Source organism: Mustela nivalis (genome assembly GCF_964662115.1).
Source record: "Mustela nivalis genome assembly, chromosome: 9".
Classification (NCBI taxonomy): Eukaryota; Metazoa; Chordata; class Mammalia; order Carnivora; family Mustelidae; genus Mustela; species Mustela nivalis.
The window spans coordinates 104,945,091-104,968,252 of record NC_139028.1 but is presented as its reverse complement, the minus strand read 5'-3'; the positions used below and the strand labels follow the sequence as shown (position 1 = coordinate 104,968,252).

The following is a 23,162-nucleotide window of genomic DNA, read 5'->3' as shown; positions in this document are numbered from 1 at the left end:
GGACCAGATGGACATCATAGATATATTCAGAACATCCCATCCCAAAGCAACAGAATACACATTCTTCTCTAGTGCACATGGAACATTCTCCAGAAAGATCACATCCTGGGTCACAAATCAGGTTCAACCTGTACCAAAAGATTGGGATTATTTTCTGCATATTTTCAGACCAAAGTGCTTCGAAACTTGAACTCAATCACAGGAGGAATGTTGGAAAGAACTCAAATAAAAGGAGGCCAAAGAGCATTGTACTAAAGAATGAATGGGTCAACCAGGAAATTAAAGAAGAGTAAAAGAAGATTATGGAAACAAATGAAAATGAAAACACAACTGTTCAAAATCTTTGGGATGAAGCAAGGGCAGTTCTAAGAGGAAAGTATATGGCAATAGAAGGCTTTCTCAAGAAACAAGAAAGTATATGGCAATAAAAGACTTTCTCAAGAAAGGTCTCAAATATAAAGCCTAACCTTACATCTAAAGGAGCTAGATAAAGAACAGCAAATAAACCCTAAACCCAGCAGGAGATGAGAAATAACAAAGATCAGAGCAAAAATCAATGAAATACAAACCAAAAGAACAGTAGAACAGATCAACAAAACTAGAGGCTGGTGTTTGAAAGAATTAATAAGAGTGATAAATCCCTGGCCAGACTTATCAAACAGAAAAGAGAAAGAACCCAAATTAATAAAATCATGAATGAAAGAGGAGAGATCACAACCAACACCAAACAAATACAAACAATTATAAGAACATATGAACAATAATATGTCAGCAAATTAGACAATCTGGAAGAAACTGATGTATTCCTAGTAATGTATAAACTACCAAAACTGAACCAGGAAGAAAGAGAAAACCTGAACAGACTCATAACCAGTAAGGAGATTGAAGCAATCATCAAAACTCTCCAAAGAAAAAGAGCCCAGGGCCAGACCACTTCCCAGGGGAATTCCACCAAACATTTAAAGAAGAATTAATGCCTACTCTCCTGAAACTGTTCTTAAAAAAAAAAAAAAGAAAGAAAGAAAGAAAGAAAGAAAAGTAAAGAAAAGAAATGAAAGGAAAACTTCCAAAGTTATGAGGCCAGAATTATCTTGATCCAAAAACCAGACAAAGACCCCATCAAAAATGAGAATTACAGACCAATATCTCTGATGACCATGGATACAAATATTCTCACCAAAATATTGGCCAATAGTATCCAACAGTACATTAAAAGGATTATTCACCACAACCAAGTTGGATTTATTCCTGTGCTGCAAGATTGGTTCAACATCTGTAAATCAATCAATGTGATACAATACATTAATAAAGGAAAGAACAAAAACCATATGATGCTTTCAATAGATGCTGAAAAAGCATTTGACAAAGAACATATTTTCTTGATTGAAACTCTTCACAGTGTAGGGATAGACAGTATATGCTTCAATATCATAAAAGCCATCCATGAAAACCCACAGGGAATATCATTCACAATGGGGAAAAACTGAGAGCTTTTCCCCTAAGGTCAGTAACATGGCAGGAATGTCCACTATCACCAGTATTATTCAACACAGTACACAGTACTCAGCAATCAGACAACAAAAATAAATAAAAGGTATCCAAATTAGAAAAGAAGTCAAACTCTCAGTCTTTGCAGATGATATGATAGTTTATGTAGCATACCCAAAAGACCCCACCCCAAAACTGCTAGAACTCATACAGGAATACAGTAAAGTGTCAAGATATAAAATTAATGTACAGAAATCAGTTGCATTTCTATACACCAACAAGATAGGAGAAAGAGAATTTAAGGAGTTGATCCCAATTACAATTGTACCCAAAACCATAAGATACCCAGGAATAAACGTAACCAAAGAGGTAAAGAATGTATACTCAGAAAACTGCAGAATACTCATGAAAGATATTGTGAAAGACACAAAGAAATGGATAAATGTTCTATGATGGATTGGAAGAACAAATATTGTGAAAATCTATGCTACCTAAAGCAACCTACACATTTAATGCAATCCCTATAAAAACCAGAATGTATGGAACCAGAAAAGACCCTGAATATCCAGAGGAATGCTGAAAAAGAAAAGAAAAGAAAAGAAAAAAGCTGGCAGCATCACAATTCCAGACTTCAAGCTCTATTGCAAAACTTTAATCATCAGGACAGTATGGTACCAGCAGAAAAACAGACACATAGATCACTGGAAAAGAATAGAGAACCCAGAAATGGACCCTCAACTCTTTGATCAACTAATCTTCAACAAAGTAGGAAAAAAGTCTCCAATGAGAAATGACAGCCTCTTCAACAAATGATGTTGGAAAAATTGGACAGCTGCATACAGAAGAATTAGACTGGATCATTTCCTTATGCCATGCACAAGAATAGACTTAAAATGGATGAAAGACCTAAATGTGAAAGAGGAATCCACCAAAATCCTTGAGATCACAGGTGGCAACCTCTTCGACCTTAGTCACAGCAAGTTCTTCTAGACATATTGCCAAAGGCAAAAGAAGCAAGGGCAAAAATGAACTCTCAGGACTTCATCAAGATCAAAACTTCTGCACAGCAAGGGAAATGGTCAAGAAAAAAAGATGCAACCAACAGAATTGGGGAAGATACTTTCAAATGGCATATCAGATAAAGGGCTAGCATCCAAAATCTATAAAGAACTTATCAAACTCAATACCCAAAGAACAAATAATCTAATCAAGAAATAGGCAGAATACATGAACATACATTTCTCCAAAGAAGACATCCAAATGGCCAACAGATACATGTAAAAGTGCTTAACATCACTTGGCATCAGGGAAATAAAAATCAAAACCACAATGAGATACCATTCACACTAGTGAGAATGGTTAAAATTAACAAGTCCTACTGCTGGTGGGAATTCAGTCTGGTACAGCCACTCTGGAAAACAGTAAAGAGGTTCCTCAAAAACTTGAAATAGAGCTACCCTATGATTCAGCAATTGCACTACTGGGTATTTACCACAAAGATACAACTATAGTGATCTGAAGGGACACATGCAATGCTGGGTCAAAACTCCAATATTTAAAACAGCAAAGTCCACTATAGTCAAACTAGGGAAAGAGCCTAGATGTCCACAAACAGACGAAGCAATAAAGAAGATGTGATTATGTGTGTGTGTGTGTGTGTGTGTGTGTGTAATTACACACATATGTGTAATTACACATATGTGTGTGTATCTTCTGTGTATTTATATAGAATATAGAATGTGTGTGTGTATATATATATATTCTGTGTATATATATATATTTTTCTGTAAACACACACACACACACACACACACACACACACACACCATGGAATATTATGCAGCCATCAAAAATGAAATCTTGCCATTTACAGTAATGTGGATGGAATTAGAGGGTATTATGCTAAGTGAAATAAGTCAATCAGAAAGGGACAACTATCATATGATCTCACTGATTTGAGAAATATGAGAAAGAAGACAGAGGATCATAAGGGAAGGGAGAAGAAAATGAAACAAGATGTAACCAGAAAGGGAGACAAACCATAAAAGACTTTGGTCTCAGGAAACAAACTAAGGGTTGCTGAAGTGGAAGGGGGTGAGAGTGATGAGGTGTTTAGGAGATGTACATTGGGAGGGTATATGCTATGCTGTCAGACTGATGAATCATAGACCTGTACCCCTAAAACAAACAAATCATTATATATTAATTTTAAAAAGAATTAAAATGTAGAGTAGTTAAACTAAATTTTCAAGCAAGAACAAAGAGAATAGACATATCTCCCAGAATTGAAGTATATTATAAAGCTAGGGTAATTAAAAAGCTGTAGGTAGAGTTACCTGGTTAGCTCAGTAGGTTAAGCATCCCAGTCTTGATTTTGGCTCTCATGTCATGATCTCAGGGTTGTGAGGTTGAGCCCAGTGTTGGGCTTCATACTCAGTGCAGATGCAGCTTGAGTTTCTTTCTCCTTCTTCCTCAGCCCCTCTTGCTCTTACTCTCTCTCTCTTTCTCTCAAAAGTAAATCTTTAAAACAAAGTTGTAGGTAAAGACAGATTGTTGGATTTGAAGACTATATATATATATAGTATATATATATATACACTATATATATATTCCAGGGAATTCAAATTGATGTGAACTTTAGTAACTGATGTTGGGACCTTGAATCACTTGCTGAAAACAATATACCTTACAAGGCACAAAAATTATAATCCAGTTTGGAGAAGGATACAAATGTATCGAACAAAAATAAAAAATTTGAGATATAATTAGAATGGGTTTCTATCTTATCTAGGAACATTATTTTAAGCAAAGCATAAAAAGTAAATTCAAAAAATTTTTAAAAATCTATTTTAAAACATTTTATATGACAAAATTTCACATAAACCAAACATTTTTAAAAGTGACAAATGAGAGTAAGTATTTATAAATCCTGTGAATCAAACACATAAAGAAAAATAGTCCAATTTTCTACAAAGCAAAATATTTGACAAGGCAATACACAGAAAGGAAGTCATAGCTGCTTAAAGTGCATATCAAAATATTCAACCTCATTAGAATCAGGGAAATGCAGATTCAACAACAATGAGATACTATACTCCCACTCATCAACTTCATAAAAATACAATTTAAAATGCTTTCATTTAAAATTTTGATTAGTGACAGAGCAAAACTACCCCAGAAAGCATAAAAAAAGGATATTCCTCACAGACTCAATCAAATTTGGAAAAATAGAAGTGATCTAAAACCTGACAATAGAATGGAAATAAAGGGTGGTATGTTCTCATTATGGAAAACTAAACAAATTTAAATGTTTAATCCCTAGGAGACATCTACCATGATACAAATCACTGAGACATAATATGTTTTATTGTGGAAAACATAATAAAGTGTACAAAAATAATCACAGTTTAATTAATAAAATGCATGTTAAATAAAAAGATCACAGCTCCAGAATACCATGTAGTTTCTATGAGAAGCTAATAAATTAATATAAAAAAGTACAAAAGGAAAGATTACTTCTCAGAAATAAAGGAGGTGATGACCAAAGGGGATTTTAGCATTATTCAATATTTTAATTTCTTTATTAAATATATTATATTTCACTATTACTTCTGTAATTAAAGTAAATTTTAAAACTCATTATTTTATTAAATGGCTTAAGGAGAGCATAAAATATAAGAAATGAAATGAAGTAGAATAAAAAGCTAACCTTTACTGGAATTAAGTAAACTTAGCACATCTAGTCATACTTTTATAATCCTGATAGGATTTAAAGAAATTTCAAGGTGATTGATTAAATCTCTAGCTGTTATTACTGAGGACTCAAGTTCATAATTTGCTCTTTTTCATGGTTCCTTGGTTTGCTGAACCAACTCTAGCTCTTATTTTTATTTTAGGAAACAACAAATTTGCAACAGATTGCTGAATTCTAGGATATACTACACAAAAGGTTAACCACCTCCAATATATATGGACTCAGTAGAAACGCCATCATTTTTAAACTTCTGATTACCTGCACTCTTCATCTTTGCTGCAACAAGTTCATTAAGAAAATCTACACCAGAAAGGGAGCCCCTCTGAGCTTTGTTTTTTTCATCTGCAGAATAGTGGTTAATAGTACTTATCACATAGGATTCTGGTGGGAATTGAATTAAAATTTTCATATAAAACATTTAGCTATAGATACGTGCATATAATACATCATAGAATTAACTATGAACTCTTATAAATTTAAAATGTCTAAAATTCTATAAATGCTTAATAGTTTATAGGACAAAGGGAGCTTTTAGAATAAATTTTCTTCAATGAGTTTGACATGCCACTGAATATAGATTTCTACAGAAGTTATAATATTATTTTGACAACTAACCACTATTGAAAATCCCAAACTAATGACCAAGACTTGCAATAGGACCTGGGATTTCCCATTTCACAGATGGAAGAACTGAAATCAAAGGAAAAAAATATTCATAAAGACCTTCAATACCTTACAAAAGATGATCTTTCACTTATTACTTAGAATAAGTGAATGAAACACTTCAACAAAATAATTATTTTATCCCTTTTTTTACTTAGGTCATTTTCTGCAGTTTTTTAACATTTTAATATATATCAGATCTATCTTTGTTAAAAAAATAGTAATCGGTTATATAATTTGAACTCTCTACCTGTGGTCACTGAAATTTTCCTCCATATAGTCCATGTTCATTTCAAATATCAGGTATTATTGCTCAGTATTACAGACCTGTGGCACTGTGAGGCAAGAAATGGAGGTTCTTGTACTGGTCTGCCACTTCCCGATTAAGGGATTTAGGAAAAAGCTCCTCAAATCCATTGGTATGCATTTCCTCTTAAGAAAAATAAAGAATTGCAGATTTCATGGATCATTCCACTTACAAAGAACTTTTTTTTTTAAATCAAGTGATTTAGTAACTCATTTACAAGTTTATCAAAATTATCAATTAATTTCCCATCATTCTCTTATTATCTTTATTCTCTTTATAACCTATTGCTTATTTTATTCAACTATCTGATTTTTTCCCAAACTTTTATTGTTTTTTTATCTTCCCTTTACTTCCAAAGTAGAGTACACAACATTCCACAATATCTCTGAACCTCAACCTGACAGCTAGAGAGTCCCATACTTCAGACCAGGAATTCAAAGTAGCATTCCCATTTTTTCATTTTTTATTACAACAGACCTTTTAAAGATGTTTTGCAAACTATTAAAATGTAAAATTGTTACATGACTTAGAAGCACAAAAGTCATAAAAGAAATTGTTACCAAGGAAATATATTTCGTATTATATTTATGCAAAAAATTACTTTATTAACCAAATGAATAAGGATGGATGATTGTATAGCTGCTCAAAGAGATCACATAGGCTCAAGCATGTAAAAATAGAAAAGGTAAGAATATGGAAAAGGAAAAACAAATATATAAAAACTCACATTTTTAGTATCGGCCAAATCCAATTAATATTGAAAGGGATATCCTTGTCTTCTTGAACTCATGACAACAAATTAAAAAAAAAAATCTTCAAAGTCAAAAGATAAATATATATCTTAGGACAAAAAAAGTAATGGAAAAATTCCCATACCTTTGTTTGAAATTTCCCATGCCTTTGTAGGCAGTTTTCAAATTTTATTTAAAATGTAATGAATCACTGAATTCTACTCCTGAAACTAATATTACACTATATGTGGACTAACTGAAATATAAATAAAAACTTGAAATTACAAAAAAAATAAAAATAATAATAATAAAAGAAAATAAATATGTCTTAAAAACTAACAGTACTCAGAACAAGAATGAGAAGTATATCATAAAACTGGAAGGAAAATCTCAACTGCATCCCATCCTTTCTATCTTTCCTTTTTTTCTCCTTTGGTGCAATAACGAGCTTCAAGGTCTACTTCCCTAAATGTGCAGCCTTGGGGTCTCCTGGGGAGAGGAATAGTCAGGAAGAGTATATAAAGGCACTGGTTGCAGGTGAGAACTGGACCTGCCAATGGCAATCCCTATGGGAATTCTTGGACAAGGCTAGTAAAAATAAACTCTGGTGATTTTAATTTGCTTTTGCTTTGGTTTTTCAAATGTGCTTTTGAAAATAGTTTATTATTTTCTATTGTTTCAGATATAAAATATATGATAAGTATCAAATACAATTTCCATGGTCAGTAATACAATTTTTAAAGTGGATTTATTCTTCTCTACACAAGGAATAAGCCCTAATGCACCCATTATATTTATTATAGGTCTTCTACTGCTTCCATTATCAAAGCTAATTAATTATTAATATTGAAGTTATTTGGTTTTTTAATAATAATTAAGGTCAAAATTTAATGTCCCCATTCTCACAAAGCTTATCCTTTTTATATAGGTTTTATATAGGTTTTATCCTTTTTTTATAGGTTTTTTCATTTTGGTTTGGGGGTTTTGTGTGTCTTTTTAAATATTGGTGTTCTTCTGGGCACCTGGGTGGCTCAGTGGGTTAAAGCCTCTACCTTTGGCTCAGGTCATGATCCCAGGGTTATTGGATCAAGGCCCACATCAGGCTCTCTGCTCAGCAGGGAGCCTGCTTCCTTCTCTCTCTCTGCCTGCCTCTCTGCCTACTTGTTATCTCTGTCTGTCAAATAAATAAATAAAAATCTTTAAAAAAAAATAAATGAATAAATAAATAAATATTGGTGTTCTCTCATTTTCTCAATAGACTATTAACTCAATGAAAATAGGATCTATTGTTCTTCAGACTGTATTTAATAATTTAGATTTTGATTATGGCAAGTGTAACAACAGTAAGTGAAAAATCATTACTATGTGCTAGTAATTATGCTAAGGACTTTAAAGGAATTTTAAAAGTTAATGCACATAATGACCCCATGGGATGATATTAATATTTCCCCAGAGGCACAAAGAAATAATTGACAAGATTCGACAGCTAGTAACTAGTATAGTAGAATTCAACCTTGCTAAGATGCTTTACTGACCCTACAATGATTGTGACTAGTATTTCCACACTTTACACAAAGTAAGACCTTAATAAGTATGTCTGAATTTTTATTGAAATAATAAAATAATGTGCTGCATATTTCAAATTGCATATAAATTTTGAATTGTAGTACTTAGGATACATACTTTTATTTTCCAACTTATATAGTCCGCTCATAGTAAAACTTCAATTGCACCAACAAAATAAATTACTAAGGTAATTTTTATAGTTTTGATTATTTGATGATGGCAAAGTAACATAAAATTTAAAAGATTTATTTTTTCATGCTTTATTATAATACAGTTATAATTCTGTTTCATTGCCTAAATAATTTAATTTCTGTGCTTTTGATGTCAGAAATACTGCAAGGATGACTGTGTATATATGAATGGAAACATGAAGATGATTGAACAACGCATCACAGCAACAGTGTCAAAATCTAATTAGATATGCAGCTTAAGCATTTAGTAGAAGAGGCAATTTTATGTGAGATGCATTTGCCAGATGTCCAGGATGATTCATGTTACTACCTCAAAAACTAAAGCCAGAGAGTCTGACTTTAAATACCAGGTGTACCTTTCATGGGCAATGTGACTTTGGGTAAGATACTTATCTCACTGGAATTTAGATTCTTTCCCTATAACTATAATTATTTTATCATACATCAGTAATATGTAATCAATATTATTAGTAGTAATAGTAGTATTGCTATTATTCACTATTATTATTAGAAACTTTATGGCACAATTTACAAAGAAAACTTGGAAATATCTCCAGGACAAAGCATTTCAATCACAACCTTCAGACTGAAGTCATTGATACTCAAGGACAAAATAAGACAACAGCTCACTGCACAAAACTCTGTAACACTGAAATATAAGTTTTACACTCCAGGCCCTCATCTATGACATTGATGTGTTCATGAATGCAGACAGTTTGTTATAGCTAAACTCAATGTGTAAGCAACTTGATGAAGATCATACATTTAGTTGGATTCAAGGATTAAGTTAATATAAAATGTTACTTATATTTCCTCTAAGACTTGATTCTACACATAAGGGATTGTCCTATTTTCCACATGGATAACATTTCAAAGAGGATGCAAAAGTGGCATATTTAATAAGGATAGAACTACCCTCATTTTATACATATTGAGATATGCATTCTCTGGTTCTTGGGTTAAAGTTAGATTTTTTCAAAATTCCTTTTACACTGTGGTAGACATGATTCCAAAATGTCCCTCAGGATTTCCTGCCCTAGTCCTGGGAACTGGAAATATGAAAATATAGCACATGTTAAATGTAGAATTACATGTCTAAAGGGATTTCAACAATGTAATTAGGGTTATTGGTATGTTAACTTTGAGTTATGTGTTTGATCGTATTTAATCCCACAAGCTCTCTAGAAGAAAATAATTTTTCCTGACTGGTAACATAAGAGTAAGTAAGAGAGATTCAAAGTACAATTAGACTAAAATGCACCATCCCTGACTTTGAAGACAGACAGTCCACATGCAAAGCCCTCTGGGAACTAAGAGCTTACCCTCCCCACCCCTTCCTCTTTCCAGCTAGGAAATTTCTGGAGACAAGAGACTCCATCTTGATATTCCATTCTCCTTTCTAAGGAATAAACTCTTGAACTGGGCCAGAACACTAATTGTTTTTTACAAGCAATTACTCAGAAAATCCAACAGAACAACTTTCATTTAGACCATTAAACTATTAACAAGAACTTCTTGAGAACAGAAACATTAACTACTGCATACCAGGAATAGTTTTGTTTGACAGCATCAGTAGAATAATCATTAGAAATTAAAAGTGGGGTGCCTGGGTGGCTCAGTGGGTTAGGTGTCAGGTTCTTGATTTCAGCTTAGGTTATTATTTCAGTGTTGTGAGATCCAGCTTTGTGTTGAGTGTAGAGCCTGCTTGGGACTCTCTCCCTCCTTTCTCTAATATGCCCCATCTCCCTGCCCTCTCTCTCAGAAAGAAAGAAAGAAAGAAAGAAGAAAAAAGAGAGAAGGAAAAGGTAATCAAAAAGAAGTTGCATCTGTCAGTACCAAATGAAGGTTTTCTCTCTCTCTCTCTCTCTTCTTTATCTAAATCATGTGATTTCTCCTTTCTTCTTTCTCTTAAAACAAACAAACAAACAACAACAACAACAACAAAAACCTTGCTTTCCCTGTGTTATGCCCCAATAATGGGTCCATGATTAAAGGAGCAAGACTGATATAAAGCGAAGGTCAAGCAAAGATTTATTTCATGCCAAGCATCAAGAATCTAACGGAATGTTTGGGGACACACCTCTTACAAGAGAGGGTGACCCTTCTCTGTTTCACAGACTAGCTTTTAAGGGCAAAGGTCATGTGGCCCGGCCTGGCCACGCACAGGTGACCAATGAGTTTGTAACACACAGAGGAATCTCCACAGTGATGCTACGTGACCAATTGAGTTACAATTTACCCTAGTAGACATTTGACCCCGCCTATTACACCTTGATTAGGATTGGCGCCCAAAAGGCTCCCAAAGGTGGTGGGGGGCAGGGGGCAGGCATAATCCTTGGTAGCTAGGGAGACAGTGTGCAACCCCCCACTGATTGATGTCTCCACCTAGCCTGACCCACCCTTGTATCTGGGCTTTGTTACCTGGAGCTGGTTTCCAGGACTTGTTTTTAAGTGAATCCCCTGGGGGAAGGGGAGCAGCGACAGTTTAAGGGTTAAACAACAAGTTTTTTTTTAAACTCAATGAAAGCCTCTTGCTAAAATATAAAAATATAAAATAGGTCCTTACACCCACACCCCGTATGAGCAGGACACTTTTCCTGGTTACACCAAAATCCATGCTCCCCAAATTGCAGTTCTGAGAACCCCCAATAGAGGCCTGTGTTCTTTTTCAGTTTCCCCTCCTTTTCCCAGTTGAATGAAGGGACTTTGGAAAAAAAAAAAAAAAAAAGATTTATTACTCACAAGTCACAGAGTGTACATCACATGCCTGGGGCCACACATTTTGATCACAGGCACAGAGAGACAGAAAGAGCTCACCAATCTGAGGTTCTGCCTTTATTAGGTTCAAGAGTGGGGTACCCAGGATTTACCCTAGTAGACATTTGACCCAGCCTATTACACCTTGATTAGGAGTTCACTACTGGTGAATTTAAAACATAAAGTACAGGAAGAAAAACACAGAGTCACACAAAGGTCAAAAGTCATTTAGAAGTCCCCCAGGGCTTTCCAAATGGGGGACTTCATTGGTAGGGCAGCCTGACCCCTCATCTAGTTGTGTAGCTGGCACTGTGTTCATTGCAGCTGAGATGTCTTTGAAATGGATGATCCAGCCATCAAAGGTTAATGTTAGTACTTTACATTATAATAAAAAAAGCCAGGAATCCTGGGGTTCAGTCAATTAAGTATCTGCCTTTGGTTCCTGTGATGCTAGAATCCTGGAATCCAGTCCCCCATTGGGCTCCCTGCTCAGAGGGAAGTGTGCTTCTACCTCACAAGGTAGAAGTGGCCCTATTTGTGAGCTCTCTCTCTCATAAATAAGTAAAATCTTAAAAAGAAGAAGAAGAAGAAGAAGAAGAAGAAGAAGAAGCAGCCGCCAATTGTCAGGCACTTACATTATACCTAAATAGGATCAAATTTTGAGGTGCTGGGGATTAGGGCTCCAAAATATTCTTTTCTTGAAGGACACAAATTAACTCTAGGTAAGTGTTTTATGTCAAAAGATTCTATGTTCAGATATATGATTTTTTAACTGTAAAGGTTTTTTTTTTTTTAATTATTACATGCAACAGTAGGCAAAATTATTTAAAGTACATTTTCACTAAAAGAAATTCTATATTATTGTTTTTCACTACTCACAGATGTTGTCTTAGTTCCTCCAAAGTTTGAATCAAAATTTATCTTCAGGATAGCTCTTTTAAAAAGAACATCTTTTTCCTTTAATTAATATATTATGTGTAAATTTATGGTATATAACATGTTGATTTGATATTAATATATTGTAGTACGATTGTGATTAAAAAAAATAAGAACTTGCAAGATGCATTGAGAACAATGTAGTATCAGTAATGGAAGTTATAACATTCTGCAATGCATATGAAGTGTTTAACACTAGTATTAAAGATGTTTCTAAGAGGCGCCTGGGTGGCTCAGTGGGTTAAAGCCTCTGCCTTCGGCCCAGGTCATGATCCCAGAGTCCTGGGATCGAGCCCCACATCGGGCTCTCTGCTCGGCAGAGAGCCTGCTTCCTCCTCTCTCTCTGCCTGCCTCTCTGCCTACTTGTGATCTCTGTCTGTCAAATAAATAAATAAACAAAATCTTAAAAAAAAAAAAGATGTTTCTAAGAATGATAAGAAGCATAAAAATAAAAAAAAATACATATATATATATATTTATATATATATATGTATCTCAATCCTCATGTCATGTTGTCATGTCATGTTTTGATTCTTTCGTTTGAGCTTATTTTCTCTGAACGTTTTATGTGAAAATGGACATATTGATGACTTTCTGATGGGATACTTTACTACCTAGAAACTTTGGAATTTAATTATTTCAAGCAATTTACTTTAGAGCTCTCTGAATATGAACTGACTTTAAATCACATTCACTCCTAAACAAGCAAACACAAGAATAATACAGACTATGAGATTATGACAATACCTAAGATTAAAAAAAAAAAAATGGACTAGCAATTGTTTCATACTTTTGGCAGCTCTCTCTTATACTACTTTTCTACAGATCTAACAAACAGTTCTGTGACTAAAGCAAACAGCATAGTTATTCAATGAGGCATCTGCAGAAAAATGTGGGTCTGCAGAAAAAGTTGATCAAGGTAGACCTCAGCTCTAAACTTTTGTGTACCACACTGAAAACACTCCTACCATTAAGGACTCCCACAGGTCAAACTTGCACGTTGTGGCCAACTGTAATCCTATAGTTCTTTCATGTATGACATGTTCTCCTAGAGCAAGGCTGTACTTTCCTGCTTGGCCTTCCTTGTGACTTGCACCTGGTTAGATATTTGGAAGCAGTGAAGGGTGTGGGAGGAATCTCAGGAAGAGACCAAATATCATTGTCTGAAAACTTACTCAAATGAGATAATCACAAGGTATCTAGGCAAGGGAAGACTATTGTTACCCTCTTTCAAGAGAGAGGGACTTACTTATGACAACCACAAGGTTGCAAGTTCATCTGCGAGTTAATTGTTCTCTCTCTTACCCACACAAATATGTCTACTTTCCCTATCTGAAATTAGATCAATCTCTATTGGCAACAGACATGGTTACAGCAACCACAGGAATTCCATTTCAGAAGCATACCCAGGAGACATTTTGAATATAGCGTCTCTGGGGAGGTACCTAAATGAGATCCAACATACTCCCCTTTTCATACATGCCTTGTCTTGAAGTAGAAGAGGATTTCAACTAAAACTCTGCCAACTAAGATCTACTGAAGTGTGACCCTTGCAAGATGAAAATCAGCAACTATGATCAATGATAAACTTCTTGAGATGGATAAATTCTGAATCCAAAAAAAAAAAAAAAGTGATGTGTATATGTCCCTAGTGTTTATTGTGGAATCATGGCATTCCATTCCCACACAGAGAAATAGATAATTTTTTTCTTTCCAAGCTACCAAGCTAAGTTCTTTTTTCTTTATTCTGTTTTTTTTTTTTTAATTTTTATTTTAAGTAGCTTCCACACACAACATGAGTCTCAAACTCATGACACTGAGATCAAGAGTCACATGCTTTACTAACTGAGCTAGCCAGGTGCACCTCAAGCTAAAATGTTCTAATGTTCCCAGTACAATAAAGTTAATACAAACTTAGCAATTTTGATATAATTTAGTAATTTATAAATAAAAAATATGTTCAAGAAAACAAAAATACTCATGTTAAATATTCTATATAGATAAAAATACAAATTAGAAAATAGGTTAAAACTGAAAGATTCTTAGTATTCAAGTAACTCAATACTGCAATGTTGATGGATGGTGACAAAAGGTGATATCCCTATCCACTGCCAAAATGCAGACTTTATACAAATATCTCAGTCTCTATCAAGTTACCCTCTTTTCTAGATTCTATTAAAACTCACTAAGATAATTCATGCATGTGATGTAACTATTTCTCTTTCAAGGCCAAAAAAAAGACTCTTTTGAGTTTTAACATTCTTTATCAGTTATTAAATTCAAATTTCCTATTTCAACCATTGGTTGCTTCTATGTCTTACTTATAGCACATATGAATATATCTACTTAATTTGGGACATGTATGCTATAGTCATAATAACCTAAAAGTGCAAATAAATTATTATAATTTGTATGACCCAAGAAAAACTCAATGTTTTCCCCAAATTAGAAGTGCTCATTGTAGAACAAAAAGTTTTTACAAAAAGAATACAAAGAGTACCACTCCAACTATCCAAGGTAAAAATATTCCTTCAGAAAGGTAAATATTTACACTATTTTCTGCTACTGTTCTAGAAGAATCTAAATAAATATGAGAAGAATTTGAAGTATGACCCCAGGAAATAAAAGGGAATTACCTAGCTAATAGACTGTCCCTTAAAACATAAGGATTTTATAATCATTTGAAACTGGTGCTTTCTGCTCAGTCAACCAAGAACAACCAAGTTGAAGATCCATAATCAGACATGATGTGACTGAAGTGTGTAATAAAAAGGAAGTCATTTGAAGGAGGAAAAACCTGACCCGCTGCGGATATAAACATATAAAACATAACTTGTAAACAGAGAACATGAAAAGTCAATATCAAGAAGGGCAGGGAAAACACTAGTTCAAAACCACAGTGATGCCACACAGCCAAGAGAGGCAGAAACACAACAGTGAACATCAAAGGCATGTGTCTTGACATGGCTGTCTGTACCTGGTGCTGTCCCTTCTGTACATGAAAATGACTCAACACTAATCAGTGTACATATTCATTCTTGAAGGAATGAATTCTCTGTCCTCTCATGATGTTAACACCACAATAAAAAGATTCTCAATGGGCTTCTAGGTGAATCCGAACTATGAAGAAAAAATTGAAATACCAATTCATCTTTTGTCATCTGAAATCAACTTTTTCCTCCATAACTTCCTCATGGCATCTTTCACCTCTGCATTCCTCAATGTGTAAATCAGAGGATTGATCAAAGGTGTTCCAAGTGTATAAAACACAGCTATCATCTTATCCATGGGGAAGGTGGTTGCCGGGCGTGTGTATATAAATATGCAAGGACCAAAGAAAAAGATGACTACAATGATGTGGGAGATGCAAGTGGAGAAGGCTTTTCTCCTCCCTTCAGCACTGTGGTTTCTCAGAGAATACAAGATGATAACATAGGAGCACATCAACATGACAAAACTCACTGTACAAATGGCCCCACTATTGGACACCAAGAGTAAGTTAACCACATAGGTGTCTGCACAGGCAAGTTTCAACAAGGGCTGCAAGTCACAGAAATAGTGATCAATCACATTGGGACCACAGAAAGGTAAACTCAAGGCAAGAAAAATCTGAGCTAAAGAATGCACACAGGACCCCACCCAGGCCATAGCCATCAGCACAGCACAGACCCTTCGACTCATGATGGTTGTATAGTGTAGGGGCTTACAGATGGCCACATAGCGGTCAGCAGCCATGAGTATAAGGATGAAAATCTCTAGGCAACCAAAGAAATGAAATGAAAAGACTTGCATTATGCATTCATTAAAAGAGATAGTGGTCTTCCTCAAAAGGGCATCCACAATCATTCTAGGAGCGATGGTAGTACAGAAGCAGGTGTCAGATAAAGATAGATGGAAAAGGAAGAAGTACATTGGACTCCCGAGTGTCCGGCTGGTCTTGATAGTAGTAATAATCAGAAAGTTACCCAGCAACGTCCCCAAATAGAAAAGCAAAAAAGTGACAAACACAATTTTCTTCCTAACAGGATCCTGGGTCAACCCAAGCAGAATGAATTCAGTCACATTATTATTCAGCTGCATGATTTCTTCAATTAGGAGATGCTTGAGTATGAATTTGTTGATCTGAAAGAAATAAAGGAATTAATTAATGGTGTGATGTGTGATTTTATGGAATAATTTAAGCAAAATAAATAGTCTTCATCATTAATATTTTAGGGGTGAGTTCCTACATGTGACCTCAATAGTTTGTTCCTCCATTTATAATGGCCACTTCTCAACAAACCTGTGAAAGTTGTATCTTCCTAGAGTATTCTTCAGATACAATCTTGTAGCATTTAAATGATTTTGATTAATTTTGCCAATTCAATAAATATGAAGTTAAAAGATATGGCTCCATTTTATTATTAATGTCATTATTTTTACATATGTAATATCTTTGGGCCCATGTTTTGATGGTGTGTCACTTGGTATTTTAGATATTTTGACTGCCTTTGTAGGCTCATGATACAAGTATAAAATCACACTCCATTATATGTATAAAATCACACTCCCAAAAAGAAGAATGTCTTATTTTTGCATATATTTATCATCATATATTTTATATATACTTATAGAAAATGTATATTTTTATAAATATGTAGTATGCCCTCTGTCACTAAATATTTGTTCCCTGCTATTAGAGCTTGAAAAGAGGAACAGGAAGTACTTCTAACTTCTAAATAATACACATTTACCTTGAAACACCCTTATGATATTTAGTATTTGACATACACTAATGCAGATAAGGGAATGAATGTTCTTTGATAGTTGATAATATCTCAAATATCTGCATTTTTAATTTTTTCCTTCCCATTTCTAAAAACACTCCTTAATGGACACAAAATCACTGAGGTTACATATAAATGAAAGGGGGTATTATTATGCAATAGTTCATGTTTTCAGTAATCCAAATTTCAGCTTAAGCACTTTGGATCTGAGGTTATTTAGGAAGATGTCACCAGATAGTTCATGCAGGACCAAATCAAGACTGTAATCTCCACCAGAGTTCTATTAGTCAGGTAGTGAAAATTCCACATCCTTGTAACAGAACAAAGATTCAGAAGAGTGAGGTAGATATTGTTTTAGACAAGAATAGTAAATAATCAGAACTGACTCCATTTAATTTGTTTTCTATCCTGGTAAAGTCAGTGATCATTTATCTTTGAAATTTCACTTCTTTCAAATTCAAATTTGGAAAAAAAAAAAAAAAGAGTACTGCTGACTTCACTTCTAGGAATAAAATCTTTTCTCTAAATCTTTCTTGTCAAAATGGTGTTGAAAGGGATACTACGTGCAAGTAAAAATACAAACTGAAATATAATTTGGAAGACTTACCAGATATTTAATCAACATTTTATCAATAATATCTTTTCATCCTGGAATGTCATTTCTACCTACTTCAGTTATCTCAAAACTTCAGGAACCAAATTCTAAGAACTCTTTTCTGGAGGTCTTCAGTAATTACACTTTGATCAACCATCAGAAAGGATGAATACCCTTGGGGCACCTGGGTGGCTCAGTGGGTTATGCCACTGCCTTCGGCTCAGGTCATGATCTTACAGTCCTGGAATCGAGTCCCGCATCAGGCTCTCTGCTCAGCGGGGAGCCTGCTTTCCTCTCTCTCTCTCTTCCTGTCTCTCTGCCTACTTGTGATCTTTCTATGTCAAATAAATAAATAAAATCTTAAAAAAAAAAAAAAAAGAAGAAGGGGTGAATACCCAACTTTTGCATGAACATGGATGGAACTGGAGGAGATTGTGCTGAGTCAAATAAGTCAAGCAGAGAAAGTCAATTATCATATGGTTTCACTTACTTGTGGAGCATAAGGAATAACACAGAGTACATTGGGAGATGAAGAGTAGAAGTGAATAGGGGGAAACTGGAGGGGAAGACAAACCATGAGAGACTGTGGACTCTGAGAAACAAACTGAAGGTTTTAGAGGGGAAAGGGATGGGGGGATGAGACTGGTAGTGGTTATTAAGGAGGGCACATATTGCATGGAGCACTGGCTATGGAGCATAAAAAATGAATCTTGGAACACTGCACCAAAAACTAATGGTGTATTTTATGCTGACTAACATAACACAATTAAAAAAAAAATAATTCTCACTCATGTTCTCCAATGGCATCCTTTATAGTTTTTTTTATAACATACATATCACGATTAAATTCACTTATGTGAGTGTTTTCTTTAGCTTCTTTCTTGGAATAAGAATCTTTGAAAAGTATTTATTCTCAGGATTTTATTTTTCATAGTTCAAGCCCCAATGCCTTATACCGTGTAACTACTTAATGTTTTTTAATTAGTTTTCTCTATTACCTCTTAAAATATATTTATCTGATGGTTTTAGTAATATTTTGATTACAAAACACATTCGCATCATTAATGCCTTGTGGCTCTCTATCTATTATGTGTGGCAGACAGACAAACATTCTCCTAAATCATAAATCCAGGAAGTAGGCTGAGATCAATTTTAAACAATGTAATAAACATGGAGTAGAAGATGTTGTATTCTGAAGAGCATCACAAAACCATGTAAGATTCTGGGACACTGATATCCAAAAAATTATCTTCTTACATATTAGCATTTTCTACATGAATCTTTAACCCATAAAGAATTCAAGGAGTACTTTGGCATTTTTCACATCTTGCAAACGAGGCATGTTTTTGTCCATGTCTCTGTAGATGACCACATGTCCATTTTTTCCAAGTACATATTAACACTTTCATCCATTTCTCCAAGAAATATGACATACAAATGAGTTGCAATGACCTAGGGACAAATAACCCTAGTATAATAACACATCTTCTAATAAATATTGCACTTACCTCAAATTTTCAAACAAGTGTAGCCAACTTCAGAATGGCTAAATCTGTCAGCACAGTAGCAAACTATATGTTGGGCTTGGAAGTAACAGAGAAGAGCTGAAAGAAAAGCACACAGGAAAAAATTGGAGAATAAATGAGGATGGGATATAGACTGTCAGGTGGATCATTCTATCCCATAAATCTGTTTTTCTGCAGCAGCCACAGTGAGTATCACTGGTTTCCTTAAGGGCTTTCTTCAACTACCTAACCCTCCCTAATTTGGTTACACTAGACTTCCACCTCCGGGAGAACCACTATACTCATTTCTATGCAAAATCCACATTCTCTGTGGAAGGTTAACAGGCTGTCCCCAGATTCTTTATCCCTTAGAGAACAAACTGAGGGTTACAGAAAGGAGAGGTGTGGGAGGATGGAGTAACCGCAGAATGGGTATTAAGGAAGGTGTAGGTAGTTATGAGCACTGGGTGTTATACCCAACTAATGAATCACTGAACACTACACCAAAAGCTAATGACATACTATATGTTGGCTGATTGAGTATAATAAAAAAAAATAAAAAATGAAAACCTCCCACCTACCTGGCACATTACCTTTCATTTTCATGATATCCTGTTGCCTCCAAATCATAATGATTCATCCAAACTTCCCATGAGAAGTTGCTATTCAGCTCTGAGATTAAATCTCAAATGTGTGTATCAATTGCAAATTAAGTTCTTCCAATATTTTGAAATATATAAAGAGTAATAATTCCATCTGTGATGTACAACTTTCTATGTTTTTATAGGTTGTTTGTTTGTTTGTTTTGTTTTTTGTTTGTTTGTTTGTTTTTAATTCTGAGTGAGAAAGAAAGAGAAAGCAGGAGGAGGAGGGGCAGAGTGAAAGAAAGAGAGAAACTCAAGCAGACTCCCCACTGAGCATAGAGCTGGATGTGGCACTCAATCCAGGACCCTGAGATTATGACCAGAGCTGAAATCAAGAGTCAGCTGCTCAAATGGCTGAGCCACCTAAGCACACCACAACTTTCTATTTACAAATGTCACTTGGAGATGGGAAAGCTGGCATTCTCCTAATGTTGTCAAGGTCACTGACTCAGTTGACCTTTTCTCTAATTTCTCACCAGGCATAAGCTCTTCTAACTTTTAATAACCATATTGAGGATGTATTCTCCTCAGCTACCTTACATGAGAAGTATTTTCGAACCTTTCTGCATTCTGCTACAAGAAAGTATTAAGGAAAACAAAAAACAAACAAGCAAAAAAAGAACCCTTGCAGTATGAAATCTATCCTTCCATCCCCACACAGCAATGGAAAGCCACACAAAGACTTTCGCATGCCTGGTACTCATAAAATATTTGCTGAGTTCAAAAACCATTTTATGCCAAAACTTACATTTCATTTTATTTCTTTACTATATTAACAGTAAACTTTGGCAATTTTTTTTTCCTGTTCCCTTCTCAGAGGATGGGGAAGCAATAGTCACGAGACCTATGAAAATGTATTGTTTAAATATGTTGAATTATTCTATAATGATGCCTCTCTGAGTGCAAAGGTGTAAGCAATCTGTCACTTACCTGTTAGAACACTGTAAATTAGTGATACATATTTTCATCCCTTTTTGAAAGCAGCCTTCTCATAGAACACTGAAAAAAAAAAAATCCTCTCTGTATCCCTGAGGGAATATTTTAAATATAATGATGTAAAATACTAGCACCCTAGAGAATACTATTCCCTAAAGTTGTCCCTTCTTTGTTGCTCAAAAACATCCTAGATGTTGTAATACATTTAACTTTTGGTTCATCCATTCAGCCTCCAGTAGAATAAGTTAACCCCTCCTCAGACTCAAGACCAAATACAAACAAGGGTTTGGTGGTCTTAGGTGCCTCAGGCTAACCAAAGATAGAGGGGAAAAAAGGAAAATACAAATGTATGGTGCTAGAGAACAAGAACAAGAAAAAACAGTGTGCTGGCAAGAAGAGGATGTGGTTCTCCAAAAAACTACTCTGATCCCGCCCAGTGCCCTAAGTTTATTTTTCTGTGCTTTAGGAGACAAACTTCTCTAGCTTATGTAATTTATTCACAAGCACAGTCCAAGGAAAGCAGTAAAGTGTCCTAAAACCAGAGGTTCTGTTCTGTGTGCTATAGCCACGCCCCACCAAAGAACCACAGATTTGTAGCAATTGATCTGAGGATTAATACGTATACTGAATAGATATCTCGTATTATTTCAAACTGATTTCCATTTGTTTCATTAACTAATATTAGTAAAAATACACTTGTTAAGGAATTCATGTTACTGAAATAATTTTACCTCACCAAATATTTATTAAATGACTTTTATATACTATTTTATCACTTTATATCTTATATATTTTCTATTTTTAAGATTTTATTTATTTATTTGACAGACAGAGAATACAAGTAGGCAGAGAGGCAGGCAGAGAGAGAAAGGGGGAAGCAGGCTCCTTGCTGAACAGAGAGCATGATGCAGGGCTCAATCCCAGGACCCTGGGATCATGACCTGAGCCAAAGGCAGAGGCTTTAACCCACTGAGCCACCCAGACACCCCTATAATTACTTCTGAATAATTACCCACATGATTGTAGATGGAGTAAGTTGAAGAGATTATTTCTGAACTAATCTAAAACTACTAATTTAGAAATAATGGATTGAAGTGAGGTCTGGTCTAGGGAGACAACTAATAGTTCTCTAGGAGTCCCTTCAGTGATGGGCCTCAATTGTATCTAGGGTCAGTAGCACTGAAACACTGAATCTCACTAAACATCAAATAAGACCTTGAAAATATCAAGTTGTCCTTATAATACAATGTGATAGTTTTCAAGAGGAACTATAGCATATATCATCAATAAGGAGAACCTTTTGTGGACATTTGTTGTTTTGATGAAACATTTCTAACACTTCAGCAGATACACTGTGCCTACCTCATGAAGATGCTAAAGATGAGCTATAAAAACTGTCTTGGTGAGCCTTGATTGATTTTGCCTGAGATGAGTTTGTCTTCCTTCTTCAAATGAACCTTGATTTTCCTCTGAGGACCCACACATTCTCCATTCTCAGTATGAGTTATGAGTAGTGTTATGCCCTAAGGGTGGGACTATAACTCCTATGTGGCCAATCAGAGAGCATTCCCCCCTGCCATTGTAATGATCAGGTCAGAGATCTATTAGAAAATGAGAAGCAAACTCAAAATGTTTGTTTAGACTCTTGAAAAAAAAGTGTTTTGTTTTTTTTTTTTGGGTTTTTTTTGTTTTTTTTCTAATAGAGTTTCTGGAGTAAAGATCCAGAACTCTTGCCCATGATCCTGGCATAAGTAGAGAAATCCTTATCCAAAAGGGAGCCAACACAAAAGGAAGCAGACCAAGCAAAGTAGAAGAAGCTCATTCTTATCATAAAACTTTAACTGTAGAATCCACACATTTCCAACTGTTTTACCATTTGTATTATATTCATTTTATATTAGTATTTTTGCATTTATTTAAATAACATAATAAATAGTTATAAACTTAACTCTATCCCAAGAACTAAAATATTACCAATAATTAAATCTATTTTAGCTCTTCCCTATCTTGTCCCCTGCTTAAATCTAAAAGTAACCAATAACCTGATTTTTGAATGTATAACTACCCTGCTTCCTAAAAATAGAATATTTTTATCATATATATATTATATATATATATATGATTGATTTTTCCTAGCTTTGAATTTTAAAGAATGTAGCCAACTGTATGTGAATTCCTAGGAATGGCTTTAATTTTTTCATTCAACATTATATATGTTACCAAATTTTACATCAGTTTTTAAATATAGTTTTAGATTCATTTTTACTATCATAATATACTCTAGTGTATGATTATTTTAAAATGTGTTTACCTGTTATCCTGC

The 23,162-nt window shown here is 34.6% G+C and overlaps 1 protein-coding gene across 1 annotated transcript; it reads right to left on the bottom strand.

Annotated features, from left to right (window-relative positions):
• Positions 1-15,540: 15,540 nt before the first annotated feature.
• LOC309872912 (olfactory receptor 4C16-like) lies at positions 15,541-20,885 on the bottom strand (the record flags this gene model as incomplete). The annotated part of the gene is made up of 4 exons (XM_082747882.1): positions 20,834-20,885; positions 19,841-19,931; positions 19,263-19,358; positions 15,541-16,515 (listed from the first exon to the last, which is right to left on the bottom strand). The coding sequence occupies exon 4, from the start codon at positions 16,471-16,473 to the stop codon at positions 15,541-15,543; it is 933 nt and encodes a 310-aa protein (XP_082604008.1). The 5' UTR covers positions 16,474-16,515; positions 19,263-19,358; positions 19,841-19,931; positions 20,834-20,885.
• Positions 20,886-23,162: the final 2,277 nt, after the last annotated feature.